Source organism: Aspergillus pseudonomiae (assembly GCF_009193645.1).
Source record: "Aspergillus pseudonomiae strain CBS 119388 unplaced genomic scaffold BDV37scaffold_8, whole genome shotgun sequence".
In the NCBI taxonomy this organism is placed as follows: Eukaryota; Fungi; Ascomycota; class Eurotiomycetes; order Eurotiales; family Aspergillaceae; genus Aspergillus; species Aspergillus pseudonomiae.
The window spans coordinates 255,901-280,951 of NW_022476000.1; the positions used below are offsets into that span (position 1 = coordinate 255,901).

The window sequence follows — 25,051 nt, forward strand, 5'->3', positions numbered from 1 at the left end:
CCGACCCCTGACCGCCTTTGGTGCCTGGGGTATAAGGCTAGATACGTTGTAAGCGTTGGGAGTGTGGCTAGTGACCAGCCACCGCCACAACTGACAGAAGGTGGAAAAAAAAAAATATCTTACGGGCGGTGTGGAGTCGAGATCCAGGCGGCCGATAACTTTTTTCTTGCGCTGGTTTTTTATATCAATATCATTTAACCAGGACACCATCATTCTGTCAATTCGGGTCTTTTCGTCGAGCCTACCTCGACTACCCGTCTTTGAAAATGGCGATCCAGAAGAAGGTACGCTACAGATTTTGCAAAAACGATAGAAGATAATTCATTTACTGACTGCGAGTAGCATGGTAAGGGTCGTTTGGATAAGTGGTATCGCCTTGCGAAGGAGAAGGGATACAGAGCTAGAGCTGCGTTTAAGCTGATCCAGCTGAACAAGAAATATGGTTTCTTGGAGAAGAGCAAGGTCGTTCTCGATCTTTGTGCTGCACCAGGTGTACGTGTTGATGCATCTCATGTGCCAGCATTATTCTCTAACAATACATAGTCATGGTGTCAAGTGGCTGCTGAGTGTATGCCTGCTCAAAGTATTATTATCGGTGTCGATCTCGCCCCTATCAAGCCAATTCCACGAGTTATCACTTTTCAGAGCGATATCACGACCGAGAAGTGTCGCACAACTATCAGGCAACACTTGAAACATTGGAAGGCGGATACAGTACTTCACGATGGTGCTCCAAACGTCGGTACAGCGTGGGTTCAGGACGCTTTTTCGCAAGCAGAGCTGGTCTTGCAGTCGATGAAATTGGCTACGGAATTCCTCGTTGAGGGCGGTACCTTTGTCACTAAAGTCTTCCGATCTAAGGACTACAATGCATTGCTGTGGGTTTTCAAACAATTGTTCACGTCGGTGGAAGCCACAAAGCCCCCCTCGTCTCGAAATGTCTCCGCCGAAATTTTCGTTGTCTGCCGTGGCTTTAAGGCACCAAAGCGCATGGACCCTAAGTTCCTTGATCCGAAGCACGTATTCGCAGAATTGGCTGATCCAACCCCAAATAACGAGGCTCGTGTATTTGACCCTGAGAAGAAGAAGCGCAAGAGAGATGGTTATGAGGAAGGCGATTGGACGCAATTTAAGGAGATACCCGTCACCGACTTCATTAACACAACTGACCCAATTGCCATTCTCGGTCAATACAACAAACTCAGCTTTCAACAGCCCCTCAATGGAGACATCGCACTGAGCACCATCAACCGGCTGGAAGAAACGACAGAAGAAATTCGCAAATGCTGTGAAGATTTGAAAGTGCTGGGCAAAAAGGAATTCCGCAACTTACTACGATGGCGATTGAAAGTCCGTGAGAAATTTGGCCTTGTCGTAAAGAAGGGAGGGCAGGCCAAAAAGGATGAACCCGAGGAAGTGGCTGAAATTGCCCCAATGGATGAAGAACTAGCCATTCAGGAGGAACTGCAGCGCCTGAGGGAGAAGGAAAGCTCCAAGGCGAAAAAGGAGAGGCGGAAGGAGAATGAGAAGAAGCGCAAGGAGATCGTCCGCATGCAGATGCATATGACGACCCCTATGGATATTGGTATGGAGCAAATTGGCCCTCTTGGAGATGATGCACCGTTTTCACTCAAGCGTGTTGAGAGAGAAGGTGCAAGGGATACGATCGCTGCTGGAAAAGAAGTAACGATTGAGAGTGAAAGCGAAGATTCAGAATCTGATGATGATGCCGAGAGTGACGATGAAGGCGACCGACTGGAAAGGGAACTGGATTCGCTATACGAGCAATACCAAGATCGCAAAGAGGACAAGGATACGAAACTAAGAGCCAAGAAAGCCAGGAAGGATTTCGAAGCCGACGAATGGGAGGGCTTTTCGGAGTCGGGCAACGAAGAGTCAGATAACGAGGACTCCGAATTTGGTACAGCGAATGGCGTAGCACCTCCGAAGAATGGGACATTATCCAATAATGCCGCATTGTTCTTTGACCAGGATATCTTCCAGGGCTTAGAGGATGTTGATGACGTTGAGGATGAAGATGAGGACGACAATGACTATACGGAAAGCAAGGATTCTGTTTCAAAGAAGCAGAAGGCAAAGGATGCGAAGGCAGGCACGCAAATGGTCTTGGACTCTTCGGATGAGGAACCCGAGGAACTTGATGAGCCTCGGAAGGAGAATGGTCAGCTTGGTGAGTGTTGCTAAATCAGATTGTACGGTTGCTTCTGCTGTTGCTAACTGTAAACATAGACATTGATATTATCACTGCGGAGGCCATGGCCCTGGCTCAGCAGATGGCTAGTGGTGAAAAGAAGTCGCATGACGTGACGGATGATGGGTTCAATCGGTACGCTTTCCGAGATGTTGACGGCCTTCCGGAGTGGTTCCTCGACGACGAGACGAAGCACAGTAAACCAAATCGGCCCATCACTAAGGCCGCTGCGGCTGCAATCAAGGAGAAGCTGCGTGCCATTAACGCTCGACCAATCAAGAAGGTCATGGAAGCAAAGGGTCGAAAGAAGTTCAAGGCTGCGCAGAAGCTGGAGAAACTGCGCAAGAAGTCTGCACTACTGGCGGATGATGAGGCACTCAGCGAACGTGACAAATCACAGGCCATTTCGAAGTTGATGAGCAAGGCGACCAAGAAGAAGCCTAAGCAGCAGGTGAAGCTGGTCGTGGCCAAGGGCAACAACAGGGGTATCTCTGGTCGTCCACGCGGCGTGAAGGGCAAGTATAAGATTGTGGATTCCCGGATGAAGAAGGATGTCCGAGCTCAGAAGCGTCTTGCAAAGAAGAAGCAGAAGTAAAGGGAGCAAAGGTCATATAGACGAATACCATGCGTCGTGGTCCGCCGGTGTAATTGAGTTGCAAAATTTGATACCCATTTGAGGGGTGTGTATGTATAGAAACCGCATATTACAGCATCTTATATATATTCAAGTACAGAATTGTTGTGTCAGTGAGATCCGTATGCTATGTGTTTAGATTCCATCAAGGTAAAGTATACAGAAGAAAGCAGCTAGCACTATGGAGTAATTCTGGATGGTAACGGAGTTGCTACGATTGTGAGTGGTCTTTACTCCGAAAACCACGATCTTTCCACCTTGCACTCCCGTGAAATTGGAGCTCAATAGCCAACATAAGGTAAACTCTCCAAGCCAGGACGTATCCGGCCCACCAGACCTATATCCAGCACATGACCTGAAACTTGTTTATCTTCCATCCGCCCTTATTTCAACTACCCATATCTTGTAGCTTAGGGCAGGATAGAGGTAATTGTAAAGCAGTCTTCAGCCGAGGCAATATCATGAGTGCATCATATATCGGAGCTCGATCGGCGGCTGTTGGACTGTAAAGTCTTCTTTACTATGAGTGAAGATCCCCAACCATTCGTAAATACTTATAGTACGCTGTATAGCGGATGTGGTGTCTGCATCATGGTCGTCAGAGCCTGAAATGCCGTTCACCTCTGCAACACCACTCATTCCTGCAACTCGCTGTAAATTCCATTGCATTCGAGGAATGTTCGACTCGGGAGTGGCATATCTCGGGGATTACTGGTGTTGAGTGTGAAAATATCGCCAGAAGCAATAGCTTTGTATTCTGGCTCCGCCTGGTCTTTGAATTTGCCAGTACGCAGCCCGATGTAATGATCCCTGAACATTCCGCGAGAAGACTCTGGTTCTGTTAAGGGGTTAATTTCAGTTAGAGCATCTAGTACTCCTCTTTGCCAGTGGAACTGAACTTTTAGGGTCGTAGGATCATCGTTTTCCATTGGTCGGAGCGCAAATAGACCATTCCCCCACAGTGCATGTATGTACTTGTCGAGGTACAGCATATTAAAGCATCCATGCTGAGGTCCTTGCAGATCGTTTGGGTTGCCGAATATTTCTGCTTTCCATCTCTGTATGCGACTATTGTCCCAAAACACACCCAAAATGTCCCAGAAGTTCCTAACAGTTCGTGGATCACTTGTGGAGGCTTTGAGAAAGGCAATTCGGGTATATATGGGCGGCGTCTGGGCACTCCGAGCCGGTTAATATACACCTGTCGTTGTCTCGCCTCTTACACTGTTGAATTATTAGCAAAGTCATCCAATTCATGAAGAATTACAAACATTGCGAGTTGCTGCACCCAAGCAGTCTTAATGACTTGTACTAAAGCTTGTTCCTTCTATTGGTTAATTATAGAATCACAATCCTTAATATTCCGTGGTTAGCTCCAGCAAGACTTATATGACCTTAGATACCAACCGAGCTTAGCTCATTGATCGTATCTTCTAGTCTTGGAATGTCAGCAATCTGGCAGGATAGCTGGTTTCAGCATTCATTGTCAATACTAGATATCGGGAAACCAGTTGATCAAGGATCACTGCCCAAGACAAGTAGAGCGGCGAAGTATGTACAATATTTTGATCAGTAAGTCAAGAATATATAGTCCTTACTTTATTCATAGATCAATTATCTGTAATCGGTCAAACTATTCAATTATTCAATTATTCAATTATTCAATTATTCATGAATCCATGCAATTCATGCAATTCATGCAATCCATATAATTCATGTAATTCAAGCAGTTTGAGCACTTTAAGCAAGGGATTTAATAAAGTATAGTTTGCTCGACCCGGGAAAGCGCAGGTCAGTTTGATCACTCCATTACATGACCTGAATATCCTGTCTGTAACTTCAAAATATATATAGTTACTACCTATGGCAGTTGTCAATAGTTACATATACCTAATATATAACCCGGAGACACACTCTGGCTATTTGTACTGCTTGTATGGCTCACCCTTTTATTCTATAGAAAATGGTCAAAAAGTATCCAATAGTTTTTCAATTTTTAAGAGTTTTGCTTTCTCCATTCATATTAATCTCTAAAAAACAAGTAAAGCATACTACTAGTATGGAATACAGAGGACCAGAGTGACTCAGCCGCTGACCGGATACATTCGGTGGTGTAATAAGATATCGCATGTGAAGAAGTAAGTGATGTGATGAGAAATGGAATACAATGGAGTTGGAGGCAGGCTTCTGCGTTCTGATTGGCCGCTCAAGTGGAACGCCACATGACTCTGGTAGAATATTCCTTCCAATGTATTCTATATTAACCCGCCAGGATCCCTGGACTCTAGCGTAAGCTGCTTCAATTATAGAATATTTACGGATTATTAAAATACTACTCTCTGCAAGTCTTGGGCAGTGGTCCTTGATCCGCTGACCTATCGGTATCTAGGATAGATTATCGATATGCCGATCTTATTATGATCGAGGGTCGAGACCGTGGGCGTTACTCAAGTTTTGGACGATATCGCAAAAGATGAGCTGCATAATGTCTCAGGTGCTTACACTAGCTCACGAGCCATGAGAACCGAACAACTCCGTTGCCATCAAGACATCTAACACATCACATTAAGGACATGATCACGTTCGGCACCTCAGGGAAAATTAGCGGAATGGACCACCAGCGAGTCTCTGCATGTGCAATCTGGAGTCGATTTGTTCATCACGATTATCCTGCTGGTACCGCTATTTCTATGCACCACCAGACACCCGAACAGAGCATCAGAAAGCCCCTTGCAACCCCTGTTTAACGGGGTCTTTGTCTTACCAGGTTACCTATTACCGCTGGCTTCTATTCTACTATCGAAAATGGCAGACGTTGGTACACAGTCCCTGGGGATCAATTTGCCTCCAGGCTACTCCCTCCAAACCGCAGCAGCTCGTCCAGACATGTATGAGACCTTGTTTGATCCCGAACATCCAATGAGCTCTCTTTGGCCCAAATTCATTACATCGACGCCTGTTACGGAAAAATACTGGTCACAATTGACAGAAATTCCATTCTTCGCGTCATACCAATTGGTAATCCTCCACAAAGATGTGGATAACGAGTGCGAATCAGTGGTGGCTTGTGGAAATTCAATTCCAGTCCGTTGGCCACTCAATGAGTTGCCCGATGGTGGATGGGAAGCTATCCTGCAGGCTGGTATTGAGAACTATCAAGCCGGCCATGAACAGCCTCCCAATTTGCTTTCCGCGCTTAGTGTTATGGTGAGCCCCGCTCACAGACAGCACAAGCTGGCTGATATTCTCATCTCCACTTTGAGAGGGCTCGCCAGTCAGGCCCACTTTGAAGCCTTGGTTGTACCTCTGCGGCCAACCAGGAAGAGCGAACATCCTACGGTGCCTTTACAGGAGTACGTGCATTGGAAACTTGATGATCAAACCCCGTATGATCCATGGCTGAGGAAACACCTCGCATACGGAGGCCAAATTTTTCGAATTGCTCACCGCAGTATGACAATCACCGCGCACGCGGATCAGTGGAAAGACTGGACTGGATGTAACTTGGCCGCCTTAGCCAAGTCAGGCGTGGAGACCTCCTCAGGGGGACATATCGATGTACCTATCCCCGGTGCCCTGGTACCTGTCCAATATGACCCCGTTTCCGAGACTGCTTCGTATGTGGAGCCCAATGTCTGGGTAGTTCACCCAATGCATTAACGTAACCTAAGGTCGTCATCTTGCATATGGCACAATTGGAGGTTTCTTTGGGAATTAACGGCCTGCAGTTAAGTCACCAAGTGCCAGGGCCCATAGTGTCAGGTATGAGAGATTATAAGAAATCAAAGTATCAATATATCTATACCGTACTTCCAACCTCGAATTAGAGAAAATCTAGCGTCTCTACGTGCAGACTGCGAATTTTCGCAGTCACAAAATATTCTACTGTGAGTACTTTAGCAGTATTCAGATCTTCGTATTCCTCTATTCCTGTTACATATGATGGGTGCCGTACAACTTCCCGTTGAGACCGAGGCGTGTCTTCACGATGACGCCGCAAGCCGACCGATCTCTGATTCAAACACCGTACGGGTAGCCGTCCTTAGACAACGCCAGTATCACTCTAGTGTGACATACCACAAGCTGGATGATAACAGATTAATCCCGGGCGTCGTGGGATATTCCTATCTTCGCGATATTGCAGATGAGGGAAAGAAACAATCCCCTAGCAAACAGCACGCCCGAGTAATACAAGCCTATTCGAAGATTCACTCTCTCCTATCCCCACCAAGAGAACCAGGCCCTATAGACTCAGAAACAAAGACTCGAGAGAAGAAAAGCTCGCCTGTCATCGTTCACGATAAAAGGTGTGCTTTCATAGAGCGACTTGAGCCACCTCCAAACTCCAAGGCGGATATAGTGAACACTGTATTCGCCCAAGTCAATCTGCAGACACCAGCCGGTCCTCCTCTGGATCAATTCGTCAACTGCCGCTCATCGAATATCAAAATAAATGACTTGAAGGACTCCGCGAATGGCCTTTGTCGCCCTATCACAATCAGTACAGGTATATGCCTGTTCTCATCTCGGCTCCTAGGATTCATCCCTACAAATGGACTATCCACTACCGATGGCGCTACAGAGACAGTCATCCCCCCATTGCCTTACAGTGCGGATGCAACTTTCTACGAACTTGAAACATGTGCACGGATGGCAATGACTATTGCAGGCCTTGCCGTTACCGCTGGCACAGGTGGCACAGCTGGTTCTCGGCCAATTGTCGTGAGGTTAGATGTGCCTTGTCTCCAGTATTACTGCTACCCATTGGAGCTTCTTCAGGCAGGACTGGTGAGCTGGACGTACGTTCAGGAGTGGTTCAGACTGGTCGATCGCCGGCATCGGCAAGTCGCAGGCTTGCTGAAGGATACCATTACTCATGAAGTACTTCGACGGGGCGGTGATATTCAGGTGGAAGCCACCGCTGGCACTATAGCCGCAACTCAGCTTTTGCGTCTCAGTGTTTTCGACCGAATGGAATTACCGAGCGTGGATGATATTCTATTTGTGCTGAAGTGGGTCGGTCCCTATCAGGCGGCATGGCGAGAATTTCTGGATATTCTTGATGATTGTCAAAGGCCCAAAGATCTTCGCAGTGTTGCACTAATGGCTTATGTCTTTGAGGTCATGTATCCCGCATTGCATCAGATAGCTACCAAATCTCTACATGGGAATGGCGAGAAGAGTGGTCGCCCTCTACTGATTCAGGTAGACGATATAGCCGAGTGGAGAATCTTTGACCACGCAGAAAAGCTCCTCAAGCGCTTCAAAGAGCGACAGCATGGTTTTTATCCCCTCCTGGTTGGCGTGTTTCCCTCACCACGAATCTTTACGAGTGAGGATCAAGGGCGCTCTACCCTGTTCCTTCATGACCCTGGTTTAAAGATTCTGCAAACTCGCTCTCCCTCTGGCAATAGCGAAGAGGGCTCATGTGTTGTGCGCCCGTTGGATATCATTGGTCAGATCTATGGAAGAGAGGTTCAGGATACACTTGGGCAACTAACAAGAAAGCACGGTTTATCTGCTGCTGATGGACCCGAATCAGATTAGATCTCCAGTTTCTACACTATCCGAGTATATTGTTCTAGACTTTTTGCATGTTATTTATTCACCCGTCTTGCACAAGGAAGGGATGCTGTCGATATTGGAGTGGTGACCCGTAAGAGGCATCGAATTTAGGAATCAATCGTCGTAGCCTGGAGTGACTGTACTCTGTACCGTTCGTTGCAATCACGTTAACTTGCATGGGCCACGATGGCCACATCGATTTCCCATACAAATTTGTACAAACCCCGATAGCCTGGGACTTGCATATATAATTTCAGTAGCCTATAAAATCTTAATTAACATTATTCTTACCTACTAGTAGTATTTAATCCAAGGCACGTGATATGGAATTTGAGCGACCAATCAGAATCCAGGTTTTTTTCGCGCAGCATATGGATGGAAGAATGAGCAGGTGGGTAGATGTTCATAGAAATCACGCACTTGATATGCATGGAGAACTATAACTGCCAGTAGTAAAAATCTTTCAAGGATAGAAGTTTACTAAATAGAGTCATGATAACTTTAAGGCTCGAGCACGCAGTTGGGGGTTGAAGAAGAGATGTACGCACCAGGCTGCCAAGTGATCATCAGAAGGCGCAGAGGAATGCAAAGTACTCTAATTTTCGTCGTCACCCCAGGAGTACGGAGGACTACTGTATACACGCGGGGAGGGCGGCTTAGAGACCCGAGTCGACGGAAGGCGGGTGTGCCTAAGGTTAAAATCTTAGGACATGCGGCCCAGAGTGGCGGCGCTGAATCCTTTATCGATCGCCCGCTTCTTTTTAGCTAAGGCTTTGCGCGGCTCTTTTCTTTGACAATCCCGCTCGGTCAACGGTCTTTTCCTTCTCCCCCTACCCTCCTTTTAACTCGTTCTGCATTTTCGCGCTGGTCATTCCATTCTTTCAAGTATTCTTTCACTGCTCTTTCCAGTACATATGTTACCTCAAGTATTTTAACTCTTGTCCATATACCCTCACACATATCGGGTCTGTACAGTACATCCCCGCCTGAGTGCGGCGCGTTCAGCTTTACTCGATGGGATTCTTTGACCACCTTCAGAAAGGAGGAGGCTTCTCTCTACAACCAAAGAAGCCTCAAATCCGTAAGGTCGTTCAGACACGACCTGCGCCTCCTTCAAGAACGTCATCACTGACCCCGGGCACATCGTCGCGTGCCTCACCCTCTGACAAGCCGAAGAGAACGCAAGGATCGGGGAGCAGGTCAGTCTCGAGAGATCCAGACCTTCCATCTTCGAAACGGCGATTGAACACTCCGTCACAGAATCGAAAGCGACCAACTCCAGAACAACGACTTTCGAGTGATGACGATTCCAGTGACACGGATACGTCGTTCGAAGTTCGTAAGCGCGCGAGAACGGGCGATAGTGCGGAGCCAGATTTGGAGAGGCGGGTACGCTCCTTGAAGGCATTCTCAGAAGGAGGAGTTAAGTCATTGCCGATCGTACATGCAGCCGACATCACATCTGTTCAAAAGGCGGGGTGTTTCAAACCAGCTTTCGGAGGCACGGGCCGGCCTACAGAGATATTTTTGCAGTATCCAAGTGCTTCCCCGAAAGAGAGGTACGATATCATGCCAAATTAGCACTGATGGTACTTGCAGGATTTGCTAACGAGTCTACTTCGTACAACAGATACAACCTTGTTGTACCCCGTGACAAAGACGATTTTAGACCTATCGACGATATATTCCAAGTTATCGAAACTGTATCCCAACATTACATACCGGAAGACGAGGCGGACTATTTTAATAATGAATCAACCGGGATTAAGAGAAGACTACGAAGAGCGCTCGCCCACGCATCCGAAGCGGAGTTTCGAAATGTTGTAACGGACTATAATGATGCGATCGAACGACTAAGGCGCGACGGCAGTATCGCCAAGAAATTAGACTCGACTCATCGGCTGAATTTACCCCTCGTCGAGAGGATCTTAACCCAAATCTATTCGCGCACTGTGTCACCTCGGGTTGAATCACTCCGTCAATATGAAAACGGGACGGACAATGTCTACGGAGAATTGCTACCTCGTTTCATCAGCACTATTTTCAAAGAGACGGGATTGAAGTCGGGTCAGGTTTTCGTCGATCTGGGATCTGGCGTGGGGAACGTTGTTTTGCAGGCCGCGCTGGAGATTGGATGTGAAAGCTGGGGTTGCGAAATGATGCAAAATGCGTGCGAGCTTGCCGAACTCCAGCAGGCCGAGTTCAGGGCTCGATGTCGTCTGTGGGGAATTGCACCAGGGAAAACGCATCTCGTCCGGGGGGATTTTCTCAAAGAGCAGAGTATCATCGATGTCCTAAAGCGCGCAGATGTCATCTTGATTAACAACCAGGCCTTCACTCCACAACTCAATAACGAGTTGATCAATCACTTCCTAGACATGAAAGAGGGTTGTCAGATCGTGTCCCTCAAATCATTTGTCCCTGCAGGCCATAAAATACAGTCTCGGAATCTCAACTCGCCTATCAATCTTCTCAAGGTGAAGCAGAGGGAATATTGGTCCAACAGTGTCAGCTGGACCGACGTTGGTGGCACTTATTTCATCGCTACTAAAGACAGCTCTAGATTGAGAGCTTTTGCAGAGAGCATGGGGTGAGATGCCCCAGCTATGCACTGCGCGGTCACCGAGACTACCAACAAACTGGTTTTGGGCAACTTTCTACCTTATTACTTTTGGTACGTTTTGTTTATCCTGGGCTGATAAATACTACATACAATTCCCTGTAGACCTTTCTTCGGTGTATTATTTTCCTATTCTTACCTCCTTTTTTATCTTTTATTTCTTTTTTGGAAATAGTTACTTGTCTCGAAGATATGATACCACTGTTCTTGTATAAATGTTGGCATGATTTCTTCATTTCTCTGGGATGTCTGTTTTTGGCTCTTCACCTGTTGTGCACAGGAGCCTCTTTTTGGCCTCTTCTTAAATGTCCTGGGTTTTCCTGGCACGTCGTACAAGGTATTGCAATGCTTGAGTTGCGCCACTGGGGTCAGTGAATAAGTGGGTATCATGCAAGTATGGTATAGATATGGTTGATACAGATCTGCATACAGCCTCGAGGAAGCCCGCAATCTTAGCCCGGTTTGGGAGTGCTCTAGAAACAATAAGAATAGTTTCTGCTGCCTCAAATCTCGTAAACATCATGAAAATCGCGAGGCTTCGTTCATCGCCTCCGCTTCTTTACCCATCCTTGCCATCCAACGGTCGACTAACTCCTGGTTTTCCTTCTGTAGCCTGTTGGACCGCTCCTCGGCCATATTGAGCTGCAGGTTTAGCGATGCAAGCTCGTCTTGGAAATCCTGAGAATCGCTCAGTCAACAAATCCTATCCGGCACAGAGAAAAGTGTCCTACATCTAGCAATTTTGCCTTTCCCTTCAACTCCTCGTCCCTATCCTTCAATCGTAGTTGCAACTGAGCAACTTCTTTTTCTAGCGCAGCAATGCGACGTGAGTCCTGGGAGCTTCGTTTTCGCAGTTTCTCTAGCTCGGCCGTTGTGCGAGTAAGCCGATCCTGTAGCTCTGATCGGGACCGTTGCGCCTCAGATAGATCTGTGCGCGCTGCAGCTAAAGCATCCTGGAGAGAAGATCCCGACGACGCTACACCTTGTTTCATGGGATCTGGCACTAGAGGTTGGGGGATATCATTATGACTGTCTGTCGGGGTAGAGCTTTGGGCACTGTTGACAGCCGTTGCTGCTATACGGCTGGTCCGATCGGCAAGTTGGGTATCTGGAGCAATGAATGATTTGTCAGTGAGAACGAGGAACCACGTGGGATTATTACGCTCCAGGCATAGATGTCCCTTCAGGGCGTACAGGCATTTAAGATAGCAACGTTGGCTTTTTCTCGTCGATCGCGAGCCGCCAGAGCGGCGGAGTACTCCTCTCTCCAGTGGGCCATTGATATAATCACGATAAGCGATGTCGAATGGAGCAGCTTTAAATCACGGATACATTGTGACACGAGTTAGTCCCACAGCAAATTAGGAACACGGTACAATTTTTACTAGTAGTCGGAGTTGTATGGAAGGCTTTATCAAATTTTTTCGAAGTGCTATCCAAAGGGAGACATGCACAACCTCTTGTACAGATAACGGTTGTTGACTGTTGAAATGATCGGACGATGCAGTAACACGTGCACACCGCCTGCTCCACCGCCCCAGCGTCATGCATCATCGAAACCAACCGCCTCCCATTAGCTTCGGCTCGTTACCGTCCAACTTAAGACTAGTACTACTAACTACTACTCCGGTCCTCTCTCACTCACTCACTCACTTACTCATCCTTCCTCAGCTACTTCACACCCATTTGCTAGGACAGGGAGAACGATCAACACCCCCAAGATCTCCATTTTCCATAAAGAGCCGCTCACTCCTTCGTTTTCATTTGCGCCGCTTCCTATTATCTCCCACCGCGCATACCGCCTTACCTCTCATAGTCATAACCATGTCGTCACGGAAGAAGGTTCTCCTTAAGGTAAGGTCACCATACAAACATTACAGCTAAACTCTTGTTGACATACATACCATCTTCTAGGTTATTATTCTTGGTGATAGCGGCGTCGGTAAAACGAGTTTAATGAACCAATATGTCCGTGGCCTTCAGTGCAGGAGAATCATGCATAGTACTGTATCCCGCTGACAACAATATCCGCCAAACAGGTCAACAAGAAGTTCAGCGCCAGCTACAAGGCAACAATCGGTGCGGATTTCCTTACCAAGGAAGTTCTAGTAGACGACCGACTGGTGACAATGCAGGCATGTGTCTCGCCAGTTTTCGATACCACAGAGCGGGTGATTAACCTGTGACAAACAGATCTGGGATACTGCGGGTCAAGAACGTTTTCAATCTTTGGGTGTTGCATTTTACCGAGGAGCCGACTGTTGTGTTTTGGTATACGATGTGAACAACTCCAAGAGCTTCGAAGCTCTGGACAGCTGGCGAGACGAATTCCTTATCCAAGCAAGTCCGAGAGACCCTGAGAACTTCCCTTTCGTATGTTTGCCTGCTCAGCTATTCCTTTTTCTTTTCTTGTTTTTCGCTTTCGATTTCCGACTTAAGGTTGACAATCAAATAGGTCGTTATTGGTAACAAGATCGATGTTGAGGAGAGCAAGCGAATGATTTCCTCAAAACGCGCAATGACGTTTTGCCAATCTAAGGGAAATATCCCTTACTTCGAAACTAGTGCCAAGGAAGCTGTGAATGTTGAGCAGGCTTTTGAAGGTAAGTCGGTCCTCTACGACAGCTAGCTCGTTCCTGCCACATGCTGACACACACGCAAGTCATCGCTAGGAGTGCTTTGGCACAAGAAGAGGCCGAAGAATTTAGTGGTGAATTCAGTGACCCTATCAACATCCACCTTGATAGTGAGCGCGATGGATGTGCCTGTTGATACCCTACTGATGGACATGACTTTTCAATGATTTCCAATTCATGGCCGAGATTTGCAGCTTTCCGTTTGCATTCCGAGTTCTTTTGTAGAGATGCTGTTGTTTCCTATTTTGTTGTCGGGCTTGGGGAACGGACTGTTTCCCCCAAATGCTGAGCCTATATATCTTGGGAATACTTCATGTTTGAAGTTCCTATCTCATGCTTTGGCTGCTGGGTCGCACGGGGATATCTTTTAGCAGTCGTGTTGTCTCTTTTCCTAGTGTTTACAGCCAACGTCTAATCATATCATTTAAGGAGTAATACAACTACTTGATGATAGAGTTGCGAGAGTAGTATAGCCATGGTCACGTACTATGTAATGTATGTACTATGGGGGAACAACGAATGTCCGGGACCCTGTCGATCTATTCCCAAAGGCGCAATAGACAATAGTGATATCCCGTGATCCTCTGGGCGGTGGGACTTCCGCCAAACTACTACTTTATCAGCCATGGTCTGGGGTTAACTAGTTTCTTTTCCCCTCTCCCCTTCCCGTTGACTCTGCGCATCCCATGATTAATTCGCAGGGTGGTCGCGTCACCTGCTGGCCCAGCTGAGCTCTATCTGTCTTTCCTCAATTGCGCTGCGTGATCCACCCTGAAATCTTTCGTTATCGTGGGTGCTGGCATTACGGGATACTTGCATTATCTCCGGTCGAGTCCGAAGCGCGAAAAGTACTCGACTGATGAACCTGATGCATGGAGCTTCGACGAAGTTTTTATCACACCAGCGTCCCCACCTTTCGATCATTTGTACATAGTTTCTTCGGCTGATATTCTTCATGGATACCTTCACCAGAATGTCTACTGGTGTCGCAAGACGAACACTTGGCATCGGGTTGCTGCTGATTGTAGTCGTCCTGTGGACGGCTTCGAATTTCCTGGCTAGCGTATGATAACCCCCCAATAAACATCTTGATGGAGGCACCTCTTCTCTCCGTATGCCTTCATCCTGAGTCGCGAGCATACTGACCTGCGTCCCAGACGATATTCGCCGACGATACGTACTCCAAACCGTTCTTTGTGACTTATATCAACACCTCGTTTTTTATGCTTCCTCTCTTTACGATACTTCTTGGCCGGATCTGGAGATTATGGCGTTCGGGAAAGCTCTCCCAGATACACTCATTTCAAAGTTTCTTGCGACACATTGATTCACATGATCCGGATGCTGAAACAGTAGGGCGGGTCAATGCTTACGAGCCCGTAGACCCTGAAACATGGAACACAGCTACGTTGGATTCGGATGGGAAAGAGGAGGAGTCTGTCAAGCTGGGCTTGAGGGCGACTGCAAAGTTAAGCCTGCAATTTTGCATGTTATGGGTAAGAATCTGTTCGATGTGCAAAACCCCTATACAGTTGTACTAACCCATTTTAGTTCCTTGTAAGTAAATCGAGACTGCGGAATGCCCTACTTTATCTGATCTAACGCGTAATGCGCAAACAGGCAAACTACTTTGCTTTGGCTTGCCTGCAATACACGACTGTAGGCAGCACCACCATTTTGACTTCTACCAGCGGTATGCATCAATCAACCACATCAACATTGAGTAGAAGTTTTAACGTCTGTTGCTACAGGTGTCTGGACCCTGATTTTCGGCGCACTCATTGGCGTTGAAAAATTCACCATCCGCAAACTCGCCGGCGTCGTCGCCTCCTTGGTGGGAATTATTCTGATATCCCGTGTTGATCTATCTGCCTCAGAAGCACCCCCTGCAGATGATGGCGGCGGTAGCAGGTTTCCGAACAAAAGCTCCACCGAGATCGCCCTCGGTGATGCTATGGCCGGATTCAGCGCAGTCATGTACGGAGTGTATACGATTGTTTTAAAGAAGCAGGTCGGAGATGAGTCCCGAGTGAACATGCAGTTATTCTTTGGTCTCGTTGGACTCATTAATATGCTCCTCCTTTGGCCCGGTTTCATTATAATGCATTTCACTGGTATTGAGACATTTGCACTCCCTGACACAGGCACAGTTTGGACAATCATTTTGGTACTAACTGCCTCCCGTTGCTCTCTCCTATGCATGATATCCGAACTATACTGATGTCTGATTTCTTAAGGTCAACTCCGTATCCTCGCTCTTGTCAGACATCTGTTGGGCCTACGCTATGCTCTTGACGACTCCTCTTGTCGTCACCGTCGGTCTCTCACTGACCATCCCGCTCTCCCTTGTAGGCCAGATCTTCCTCCAAGGCATAACGTCGAGCGCGCTGTATTGGGTCGGCGCTGCGATCGTGTTCCTGTCGTTCTTGGTCGTGAACCATGAAAGTAAGGAGAAAAATTCCGAGGAAGCGTCAACGGCAGACTATGACGCCATTCCCGGAGAAGAGACAGGGAGGTGATGTATCTGATCACAGGGCAACTAATTAGATTAGAGTTAGTCCAGAATAACGGATATATATATACACAAATTGCCACTTCGTTAAAAAATAAATATCCTCTGTTTTAGTTATACTAGAAAAGAACATAAGATTATATTGGGCCCGATCAGTTCACAGGTAAGAGAAAATAATAATGGGCACAAATTATCCAACCCGCCACCGGAAACTATAACATTGCGGCTTGATACCTTCCACCATTGATTATGCGGATTCTTTGGTATCCAAAATATTAACACTAATATAGGGGATTAAATAAACATCGGCAAACCCAGCATTATCAGCATTACTTCAGAGTCAGGGGTTTCAGACTGGTCACAAGGGAAAAGAAAGAAGAAAGGAGATCTATATCATCAGCGAAGTCGGGTATGTATGTCGTAAAAAGATCACAATGAGAAAACGAGCTTGCAGAAAATGAAGGTATACAAGGCGCCCAGTGTTTCGATAATGAAGAAAATTTGTTAGCGAGAGACGCAGTGAAGGGAGTGGGAAAAGAGAGTGACAATCTGACTGTTACTAGACCCGTCAGATCAGTATCGTATAGTTGTTCAGGCTGCTGCTGCTGCTGCCGCCGCCGCCGCCGCTCCTGGCGCAGTCTCTGATTCAAGTTTCTTGCGGGCGACTAGAACGCTCTTCAGGGACCCTAACCACTTTGCTAGGGATTCTTCATTGTCTGTGCATAGACGATATGATTTTTCCTCTGCGATGACTTGGAGACAGTAGAGTTTTGAACGAGATATTGGGTCGATTTCTGCGGCATCGAATACCTGGTCCATGGGAAGGATCTTGACTGCGGAATATTCCTGTGGAAGATAGCCTGTCAGTTTTCTGCTAGCACGCCCAATACGAAAGAAAAGAACTTGAAATATAGCAGAAACCGAGTGGATCAAATATCCATACCTGTTCATCCTTATAGAAGCCAAGGCTCTTTGGACGCAAGACAACCCATAGTCGTTTCCATTGGCGGACTCCTCCCTTGATGCGAAGGCATTGGAGATAGCCATTACAGATAACCCTCTCCGGGTCACGCCGAGCACCTGATTCCTGAGTCCGATCCGTATCGCGCGCAGATGCGGGCAGTGCACTCGTTGCAGTAGATGCAGATAACTGAGGAATTGTTGAAGTTCTTGAAACGGGGCGAACACTAGAGTTGCTCGCTGGTCCATCGGACCATTCTGAGTAGGATGTAATGTCATGTCCTGAGAAATTTTGGTGGGCAGTGAGACGTCCTCCCGGGGAGCTTGCCCGTCCGAATTCAGGCGAGCTGGCCCTTCCCATATGCTCAATATCCGAGAAATCAGTGGTATCATCGAACCGCTGTTTGCTAGACGCTGTATTGTTTCCTTTCATGGAAAGTGCCAGAAACGCCTCCTCTTCCTCGTCCATGCGAGTTTCGGCACGAATACGCTCGATCCAATCCTGCGCATCTTTCTCCGACAGAGCCTGGAAGCGATAGTTCTTAGAAGGGGAAAATATACCAAAAACGTGCTGGCGATTTGACCGAGGAGATTTAACGGGAGCGACCGCGGTTACTTCTGATAGAGTAATGGATAGCCGCAACCTTGTTGCTTCCTCATCTTTGTAGACTGATAACAGATTCGGGCGGAGAACGAGATAGGCTTGTTTCCAGGAGGCCCTGAATGCCTAATCAACCAGAGTCAGCGATAAGCTGCAAGATGGGTGGGGAACAAGGCTGACATGTTTATGTTTGACCCGACGATGCACCTTCCCAGTTTTCAAGACGCGATCGAATTCGAAGCTTCCGTTTTCATTAACAGGTGAGAATGTGTCTAAGTTGACATGTCCATTGCGATGGACGGTTGGAGACCGGAGTAGAGTAGATTGCTTAACGGTGCCATCAGGAAAATGAATCGCTGGGGCTTTGACATGCCCCTCCGAGGTCGACGGGCACGAGCTTGTCAATGGCTGGTGCATCATATCGAAGAAGTTGGTTATTGGTCGTGGAATGTAGAAATCAAGCACAAGCTCGCAATCTAGTACAGCTCAGGTTGTTCGCTGCAGATATAGTAACGTTAATGAACTTGTAGTTACAGCGAGCATATATTGACACATCTGGATAAACAGCTAGTAGGTAGAGAGAGTAAGCCTCCATATATAACAAATGGGAGCCTACTACACAGGCAAGGTGCAGGCAGGAAGTATAGTAAGAGAAGAGGGCGGGTAGCAAATCATAATGATCTTACAGTATAAGCCAAGGGGTCAACAGGACATGGTGGAGAGGCTGTGTCAAGAACAGAGACGAACGGAGAGAAGACTTGGAACTAAATGCGGCAGGAGAAAAGAAAAAGAGACGGAGAGCGTATGGATAGATGAAGACATAGAATTTCCCCGACCGAAAGTGCTTCAGCAAGCGCTCGTTACTCGAGCATGCGCGCGCCGCAGTTGAGACGATTGGAGACTTGGACTGTTTCTTTTAGTTGTCGCACAGGGGCGCATGGACGTTTCAAAGGTCATGGAGGAGATAATCTTAGCAAAGTAAAGGCGGTGGATGATTGTCGCAGGTGCTGTTTCATCCGTCAATCAATTTGTATTTTTTTTTTTTTTTTTTTTTTTTTGGCTGGTCATTTATCAGCGGTCATTTCCCTCCCCCACGTGATGGAATCCCTTTTCTGGACAGAACTACACAGAGTATAAGAGAAAGATATTCCGGTTTATTGAACCATATCTCAATACCCTTGTTGGGAGGAAATCATCCTCTTTTTTTTTCATTTTCATTTTTTTTTTTTTTCATGTCACCACTTCAACAACAAGTATAGTTAACTAACCGGTCCACAGTACTTAGTTCAAGTCCAGTCCACTCGCTTGTTAACTCACAGAACTACTATCACCAAGCTAAGCAATAGTCTAACGTTGAACCAACGGACTAGACTTTCGGTGGATTGATTCTCCTTTTACCCCTTTCTCTAGTGCGAGAGACCGAGAGCCGGACGATAGTTGCCGATTTGCCGGCACGAGGGTTTGGTCTGCCTTGGATCCATGGATGAAATACTCCGTAAATAGTTACTCAATATTTATTGGTCATCGATCTTGAGGAGTCATCGTCGGCTGCTTGGATACGAACTTCCCCTTTTTGCCCTCTTCACGAAAGAGTGACCCAATTTAAAGAGATCATTATCGAGTCGAAATGCCTCTGAACATGGTAGGACTGATGACCATGCAGCCTAGGTGAACCGTCTTCTCTCAGAAGATGGGGGGAACCGTCGACATACTTGATCAATCTACTCCGTACAATGTAACATCTTTTTAACTGACGGACAATATGACCGTTCAATCCAAGGGCAACCATAGAGCTGCTGCGGACTCATGTTGGGGGACCATTACCATGGTAGAATACTGAAAACAACATATCCTTTGTCCGCATAGGCTGACAGGAGCAGTGAAACGAAAACTACCTCTCGTGCATCAAACCAGCCTAGGAACCGAACCCTCGGGCTCCTCTGTGGGATTTCGGTATTCCAATGCTAGGTTTTTGTTGTACTGGCGAAGAACCGATGAAGGAAAGAGTGAAATATGTTCTTAGGACTATGACAATGGGACTGACTCTGGAAGCGCCTGGTCACGCATCTAGCATATTGGATATATAGATCGATGAAAGCAGTGTCGTAATGTATAGCGCTATCTACGTACTAGGTAACATATTACCTGCATAGCTGGCATGGAGCAATCAAATATGTTATATACTCACAGAGGAGACCTTGACGGGTTGAGTACAGAGTACAGAGTACACACAACAAGAAAGCGCTAGGATATTAGCAAATATACCGGGCCGACACGACTTCCTAATTTGAGATCGAATTTCCGAAGGGCCAAGAGCGGTAAGCTCCAAGCACTCTGTACTATGTATGCATGTTTCGTGTACCTACAGGTAGTACTAACTAGTAGTAGGGTAATACGGGATTTCTTGGTAGCTGTGTACATACACGAGACGTACATACATAAGGATCGATGCACCTGGACCGACACATTAAGCAGAGCTCCATCGACCCAATCACGACCAAGGTGAAGTGGATTCTGCACGATGGCTATCGTAATACGGCTGCTAGTTGATGTAATGCAAGGATGAGATGATGATCAATGACATGTGAGTCTAGATGCGGCAGTCTATGAGAAGTCATATAGATCGTGCCATATCGGTGGAAGAATTATCAACTTAGCTGTACTGCCCTGCTGCACATCGGTTATCCAACGGGCTTAAAGGCCACATTGTCAGATCCCATTTCGTGCCAAGGCGGTCACGTGGAGACCGGTGGAGCTTCAGGGTTCTGGATGCATAAATTACCGGTCCACGGTACAATGGTATGGCAATTACCCCTTTCCAACGCCTTACGCTCGGCCATGTGTACAGCATCAATACATACTATCTTGCCGAGTCGTATGGGTCAACCGACAGTTCAAATGGGGTTGATGGGCGTCAGACAGATTGATTTTAGGTCAATACATATCCCATAATCATTTGTTTTAAGGTCTGTTATGTTGTATGCCAGCCTGTTCAGTTCATTGTCTAGCTACTAAAGCTATCTTATACCTGAGGCTACTGCTATCGAACATATACCCCCTCTGCAACATCTATAGTTATGGAGGCTGGCATGAACTGGAGTAACCTTCGGTGACCGACAGCGTGGACAGCCATGGTCATGTCGAATCGAAGGATAGGCAGATGATGGAAAGAACATTCTATGTGATTGCTCTTGGTGTTCACTCAGTTGTGTGTATACAGGGTAGGTTTGTGTTTATCCCTTGGTGGTATCTTAATGTTTTTGTAATCAATCCCATGCTTTGGGGATGTTTACAATACTCCGTCAACTTGTAATAATAACAAGGCTTCGTATAACCTGGAGTGCTTACTCCAATCTTATTATCTCCCTGGTGCAGATGGGGCGCTTAATAGGTAATCGTAACTTGGGACTAACTAACTATTTAGTAGTGTCGGATAGTGGCAACAACAAAGCCAAGGCCTTAGGAAGTTTGTAGAGAAAATTTTCCAGTGGTGCCCTTATACCTCTTGGAATGATGGTACATACCGAGCAACTAGTTATCGTGCAACAGCATAAGTAAATACTGGCTGATCCAGTGAAGACGTACGTGTCCTGCAGGCCAGTTAAGCTTCGGGTGCTGCCATATATGTGCGTACTGAAAGCCACTATGAGAGGATCCCTGACCATGTTTGATCAATACGGGACAGAAAAACTGGGATAGTAGACTCAAGCGCCATCTTTCTTAGTTATTCGTTTTGCTGGTAATTTTAGTAATCAATTTGATGGACGAACTGCGCCTAAGCAATAATTTACCACCAACGATTTGCTTGGTGCTCTCCGGACTCCGGAGGGGTCCATACCGTGTACGGTATTCAGACCCGTACTAGAATCGTATGAAAGAGCTGCGACCTTCCAATCTAGAGGGTAAGTTACCGTCCGTGACCATGGCCGCTTGCGCCTCCTTGGCCTTGGCGAAACTTCCACCCATCCCCATCCCCAAAATAATCTTTCATTTCATCGATTGCCTCCCGCAGTCTCCGACTTCCCACCCGAGTTCCTCTTCCAACCCAACGCGATTGATGAGCTCGTCGACTTGCTCCGTGTTCCCGGCCTCATTGCTAAGGACACCAGTCCCCTGCGTTGCTGTCAACGTTTCCCCTCGCCATCTCTATCTGGCCGACAACTGAAAGGGGAAAAGTTGGAAAGGAGGCATTTCCTCCGGCCGCTCGTTTTTTATTGTTCCTTTTTTTCTTTTCGCCGGCCAACATTTCTACCTCTTCCTGTTTAATAAACCTATTAATCGCATAAGATATCATATACTTGGAGCGTATCTTGTTAGCATTAGAAGTGTGGTTCGACCTCACTGTTGCTTGCATGCGAACCGTTCCCCTTTCAGCAGCCCTGATTTTCTCTCAGATACGGCAGTTATCGACTCAGTCTTCCCCGGATCTCCGCAAAATCTCTTCCATGTTCAGTGGATTCTGTTAACATTACTTGGCTTGATCTTTTTTTTTTTTTTTGAATCGACGCTGTGTGAGCACCCTTGCGCTCATGGGGCTGACGCAGCGAATCTCAAAATGGCTGCCCTCTTCGCCGAGTCTCCCTGTGGATGACGTTTCGCGCGAAAAGGGCCGCAACATCTCCAGGTTCGCGTTCTTCAAGAGAAGAATACGCTTGAAGGGAAATTCATCGGTTTCTATACCCTTGGGATTTGTTCTACTCTTTCCATGTCTTGTAATAGTCCTAGTTTTGCTTCTTTTTGTCCGACACCCTGCTTCGCCCGGGGGCATCTTAATTCCAGCTGGTACACCCCCATCTATAAGGTTAGTATAATCCTCAAAGATACGCGCAGACCCCTCGATATTCCCGATCGCTGACAACTCTGTTACACTTTTCAGAAAAATAAGCGAAAAGCATGACAAGGTCTTCGCCAATGGATGCCTGCAGGTTGAGAAGGAGGTTGAGGGCAAACGTGCAAATGCCGCGTTTGTCGTTCTCGCTAGGAACAAGGAATTGGACGGCGTCATCCAGTCGCTTAAGTCGATTGAGAGACATTTCAACCGATGGTTCCACTATCCTTACGTGTTCCTGAACGACGGCGATTTCGATGACACTTTCAAGGATACCGTGAAGAATTATACAAGCGCCCCTGTGGAATTCGGCAAAATTGATGACACCATGTGGGGTTATCCTAAGTGGGTTGACGATGAAGTGGCAAAGGAGGGCATCAGAAAGCAGGGTGATGCCGCTATTATGTATGGTGGGATGGAGAGTTACCACCATATGTGCAGATTCTATTCTGGGTCAGTATACTTGATTCAATGTCACTTCTCTGGGGTACTAATGCTGTATTCAGATTCTTCTACAAGCATCCCCTCCTCATGAAGTACGAATGGTACTGGCGTCTGGAGCCAGAGATCAGCTACTTCTGTGACATCACTTAGTAAGACCAACCCTTGTCACCGTTAGTACCGATATTGAGCATCCATCACTTACACCTATATAGCGACCCTTTCGTCAAGATGGCTGAAGCAAATAAAACCTATGGATTTACGATTGCTGTCAAAGAACTGCGTGAGACTGTCCCCAACATATTTCGCTATGCCTCGGCCTATAAGCGGAAGCACAATCTAGAGTCAAAAGGACTCTGGGAGATGTTCCTCGAAAGGCCATCTGAGGAGGAGCCCAAACCGGAGGAAGGGAAGCAGGATAAGCTTCCCGAGGAAATTCTGCAGAATGAGCCTGGAGAGAATACTGTTCCCGATGTCGATCCTGAGGCCATGGAAGGCGAGAAGTATAACATGTGCCATTTCTGGAGTAACTTTGAAATCGCACGCCTGGACTGGTTCCGCAGTAAGGAGTACGAAGAGTTCTTTGAAATGATGGATAGGAGCGGTGGTTTCTGGATGGAAAGAGTAAGTATTTGAGACATCTCCAGAACCCTTGATGCCCTCAAGGCTAACAACGCAATCGCAGTGGGGTGATGCGCCTATCCACTCGCTAGCCGCAGGTGTTCTTCTGTCGCCCAGTGATATACACTATTTCCGTGATTTTGGCTACCGTCATACGACCATCCAGCATTGCCCCGCTAATGCTCCCGCCCGACAGCTCCCACGGATTCCGTGGCTTGAAATGACCACGGAAGACGAGAAAGCGCGGTTCGAAGAGGACGAGTACTGGGCAAATTCCGACCCCGTCAAAGAGAACGGTGTCGGGTGCAGGTGCAGGTGTGATACAGATATCGTGGATGTTGAGGGTAAACAAGGCAGCTGTCTTGCTGAGTGGGTAGAAGTTGCGGGAGGTTGGGCTTCTCCCTAGATTCGGGCAACTTCTTGCTTTGTCCGCTGTATAATCTTCGCCTCCTCGTTTCCATACCTTTTTGTTCAATCATGAGCATTACTCGGGTTGCCGTTGGAGTTATTGTTGCTTGAGCCTTCATATTATGTTGGCTGTGGGGTTCTGGACGGCGTTCAACGGATCTGACAGCTTCTTTTATGGAAAATGGTGTGATCATTCTCATCAATATTCACAAATTCATCTAGCGTGCTTTGTATGTTTTCATTTGGATTGCTACGTTCTTGTTAAATCACAAGAACTTTCTTCTGGAAAGAGACGGTTGCTGTGCCGGCGTCAGCTTCAAGATAGTCCCAACCTCTACCGGAATCTACATCCGATCTCTCAACAAGCAAGACTATCCTCTCTACATAGCTCTTGGCTACGTTGAGTATTCCACGCCTCTGTTCCTCACGTCTCTGACCAAAGCTCGATGTGCGCTAGCCCTGATTTCAATCATGCCTGCTGCTACGCAATTCTCCTCGGCATCCTACCATACTTCCGTCCATCTCAGGAGACAGGCCGGCATTGGGTACGACACTAAGTTCCAGCGGACAGATGAAGATGGAACTATTTGCGGCGGTTAAACATTCTTGGTCCGCTTATCTTTGCAGAGACCACTAATTTATGTTCGATGTTCTAATGCACTGCCTTACCCTGTTTTACTTACTCACCTTTATTTCCTACCCTTCCTCGCCGTTATGTCATGAATTGTACATATCTTCTATTTTTTTTTTTTCCGTATTTCTTGTTGTTCTGAGATCCTGGTGAAACTGGGTCATTTCAGATGCATAGCCCCAAGAACGCAAATAAACGACTTGCAGCATGGCTTATGTATAGAGTGTGAGACTTCTCCTCGTATGTGAAGGGGGTTTTCATTAGTAGTAGTAGTTTGGCCATAACCCAGCAATACCTACCTAGGTAAGTACTTAAGTACTTCCAAGTTAGGTGGCTGCATCAACTAGGCTCCTTCAGGTTAGTGGGTGCCTGATAGGAGATA

At 47.0% G+C, this 25,051-nt stretch overlaps 8 protein-coding genes across 8 annotated transcripts; 6 read left to right on the forward strand and 2 right to left on the reverse strand.

Annotated features, from left to right (window-relative positions):
* Positions 1 to 84: 84 nt before the first annotated feature.
* spb1 (rRNA methyltransferase spb1) lies at positions 85 to 2,932 on the forward strand. Its single transcript, XM_032080986.1, has 4 exons — positions 85 to 284; positions 343 to 492; positions 544 to 2,191; positions 2,251 to 2,932. Exons 1-4 carry the CDS (start codon positions 267 to 269, stop codon positions 2,805 to 2,807), a joined length of 2,373 nt encoding a protein of 790 aa, XP_031945320.1. The 5' UTR covers positions 85 to 266; the 3' UTR covers positions 2,808 to 2,932.
* Positions 2,933 to 5,195: 2,263 nt separating this feature from the next.
* BDV37DRAFT_239675 (uncharacterized protein) lies at positions 5,196 to 6,579 on the forward strand. Its single transcript, XM_032080987.1, has one exon. It carries the CDS (start codon positions 5,652 to 5,654, stop codon positions 6,504 to 6,506), a length of 855 nt encoding a protein of 284 aa, XP_031945321.1. The 5' UTR covers positions 5,196 to 5,651; the 3' UTR covers positions 6,507 to 6,579.
* A 2,846-nt stretch (positions 6,580 to 9,425) lies between these two features.
* On the forward strand, positions 9,426 to 11,005 carry dot1 (histone methyltransferase DOT1; the record flags this gene model as incomplete). Its single annotated transcript, XM_032086322.1, has 2 exons — positions 9,426 to 9,970; positions 10,042 to 11,005. 2 exons carry the CDS (start codon positions 9,426 to 9,428, stop codon positions 11,003 to 11,005), a joined length of 1,509 nt encoding a protein of 502 aa, XP_031945322.1.
* An 87-nt stretch (positions 11,006 to 11,092) lies between these two features.
* On the reverse strand, positions 11,093 to 12,310 carry BDV37DRAFT_296927 (ATG16 family protein; the record flags this gene model as incomplete). Its single annotated transcript, XM_032090211.1, has 3 exons — positions 11,093 to 11,709; positions 11,763 to 12,106; positions 12,226 to 12,310. The coding sequence occupies 3 exons, from the start codon at positions 12,308 to 12,310 to the stop codon at positions 11,551 to 11,553; spliced, it is 588 nt and encodes a 195-aa protein (XP_031945323.1). The 3' UTR covers positions 11,093 to 11,550.
* Positions 12,311 to 12,478: 168 nt separating this feature from the next.
* On the forward strand, positions 12,479 to 14,213 carry rab7 (Rab family GTPase YPT7). Its single transcript, XM_032079939.1, has 6 exons — positions 12,479 to 12,885; positions 12,946 to 12,999; positions 13,071 to 13,166; positions 13,225 to 13,404; positions 13,487 to 13,634; positions 13,694 to 14,213. Exons 1-6 carry the CDS (start codon positions 12,577 to 12,579, stop codon positions 13,801 to 13,803), a joined length of 897 nt encoding a protein of 298 aa, XP_031945324.1. The 5' UTR covers positions 12,479 to 12,576; the 3' UTR covers positions 13,804 to 14,213.
* BDV37DRAFT_207151 (DMT family transporter) lies at positions 14,142 to 16,274 on the forward strand. The gene is made up of 6 exons (XM_032079938.1): positions 14,142 to 14,730; positions 14,825 to 15,163; positions 15,219 to 15,224; positions 15,288 to 15,360; positions 15,419 to 15,834; positions 15,905 to 16,274. The coding sequence occupies exons 1-6, from the start codon at positions 14,623 to 14,625 to the stop codon at positions 16,184 to 16,186; spliced, it is 1,224 nt and encodes a 407-aa protein (XP_031945325.1). The 5' UTR covers positions 14,142 to 14,622; the 3' UTR covers positions 16,187 to 16,274.
* A 536-nt stretch (positions 16,275 to 16,810) lies between these two features.
* Positions 16,811 to 18,797, reverse strand: BDV37DRAFT_239710 (uncharacterized protein). Its single transcript, XM_032080988.1, has 3 exons — positions 18,427 to 18,797; positions 17,921 to 18,238; positions 16,811 to 17,866 (listed from the first exon to the last, which is right to left on the reverse strand). The coding sequence occupies exons 2-3, from the start codon at positions 18,158 to 18,160 to the stop codon at positions 17,054 to 17,056; spliced, it is 1,053 nt and encodes a 350-aa protein (XP_031945326.1). The 5' UTR covers positions 18,161 to 18,238; positions 18,427 to 18,797; the 3' UTR covers positions 16,811 to 17,053.
* A 3,472-nt stretch (positions 18,798 to 22,269) lies between these two features.
* BDV37DRAFT_268762 (glycosyltransferase family 15 protein) lies at positions 22,270 to 24,036 on the forward strand (the record flags this gene model as incomplete). Its single annotated transcript, XM_032084234.1, has 5 exons — positions 22,270 to 22,541; positions 22,617 to 23,021; positions 23,075 to 23,161; positions 23,225 to 23,633; positions 23,695 to 24,036. 5 exons carry the CDS (start codon positions 22,270 to 22,272, stop codon positions 24,034 to 24,036), a joined length of 1,515 nt encoding a protein of 504 aa, XP_031945327.1.
* Positions 24,037 to 25,051: the final 1,015 nt, after the last annotated feature.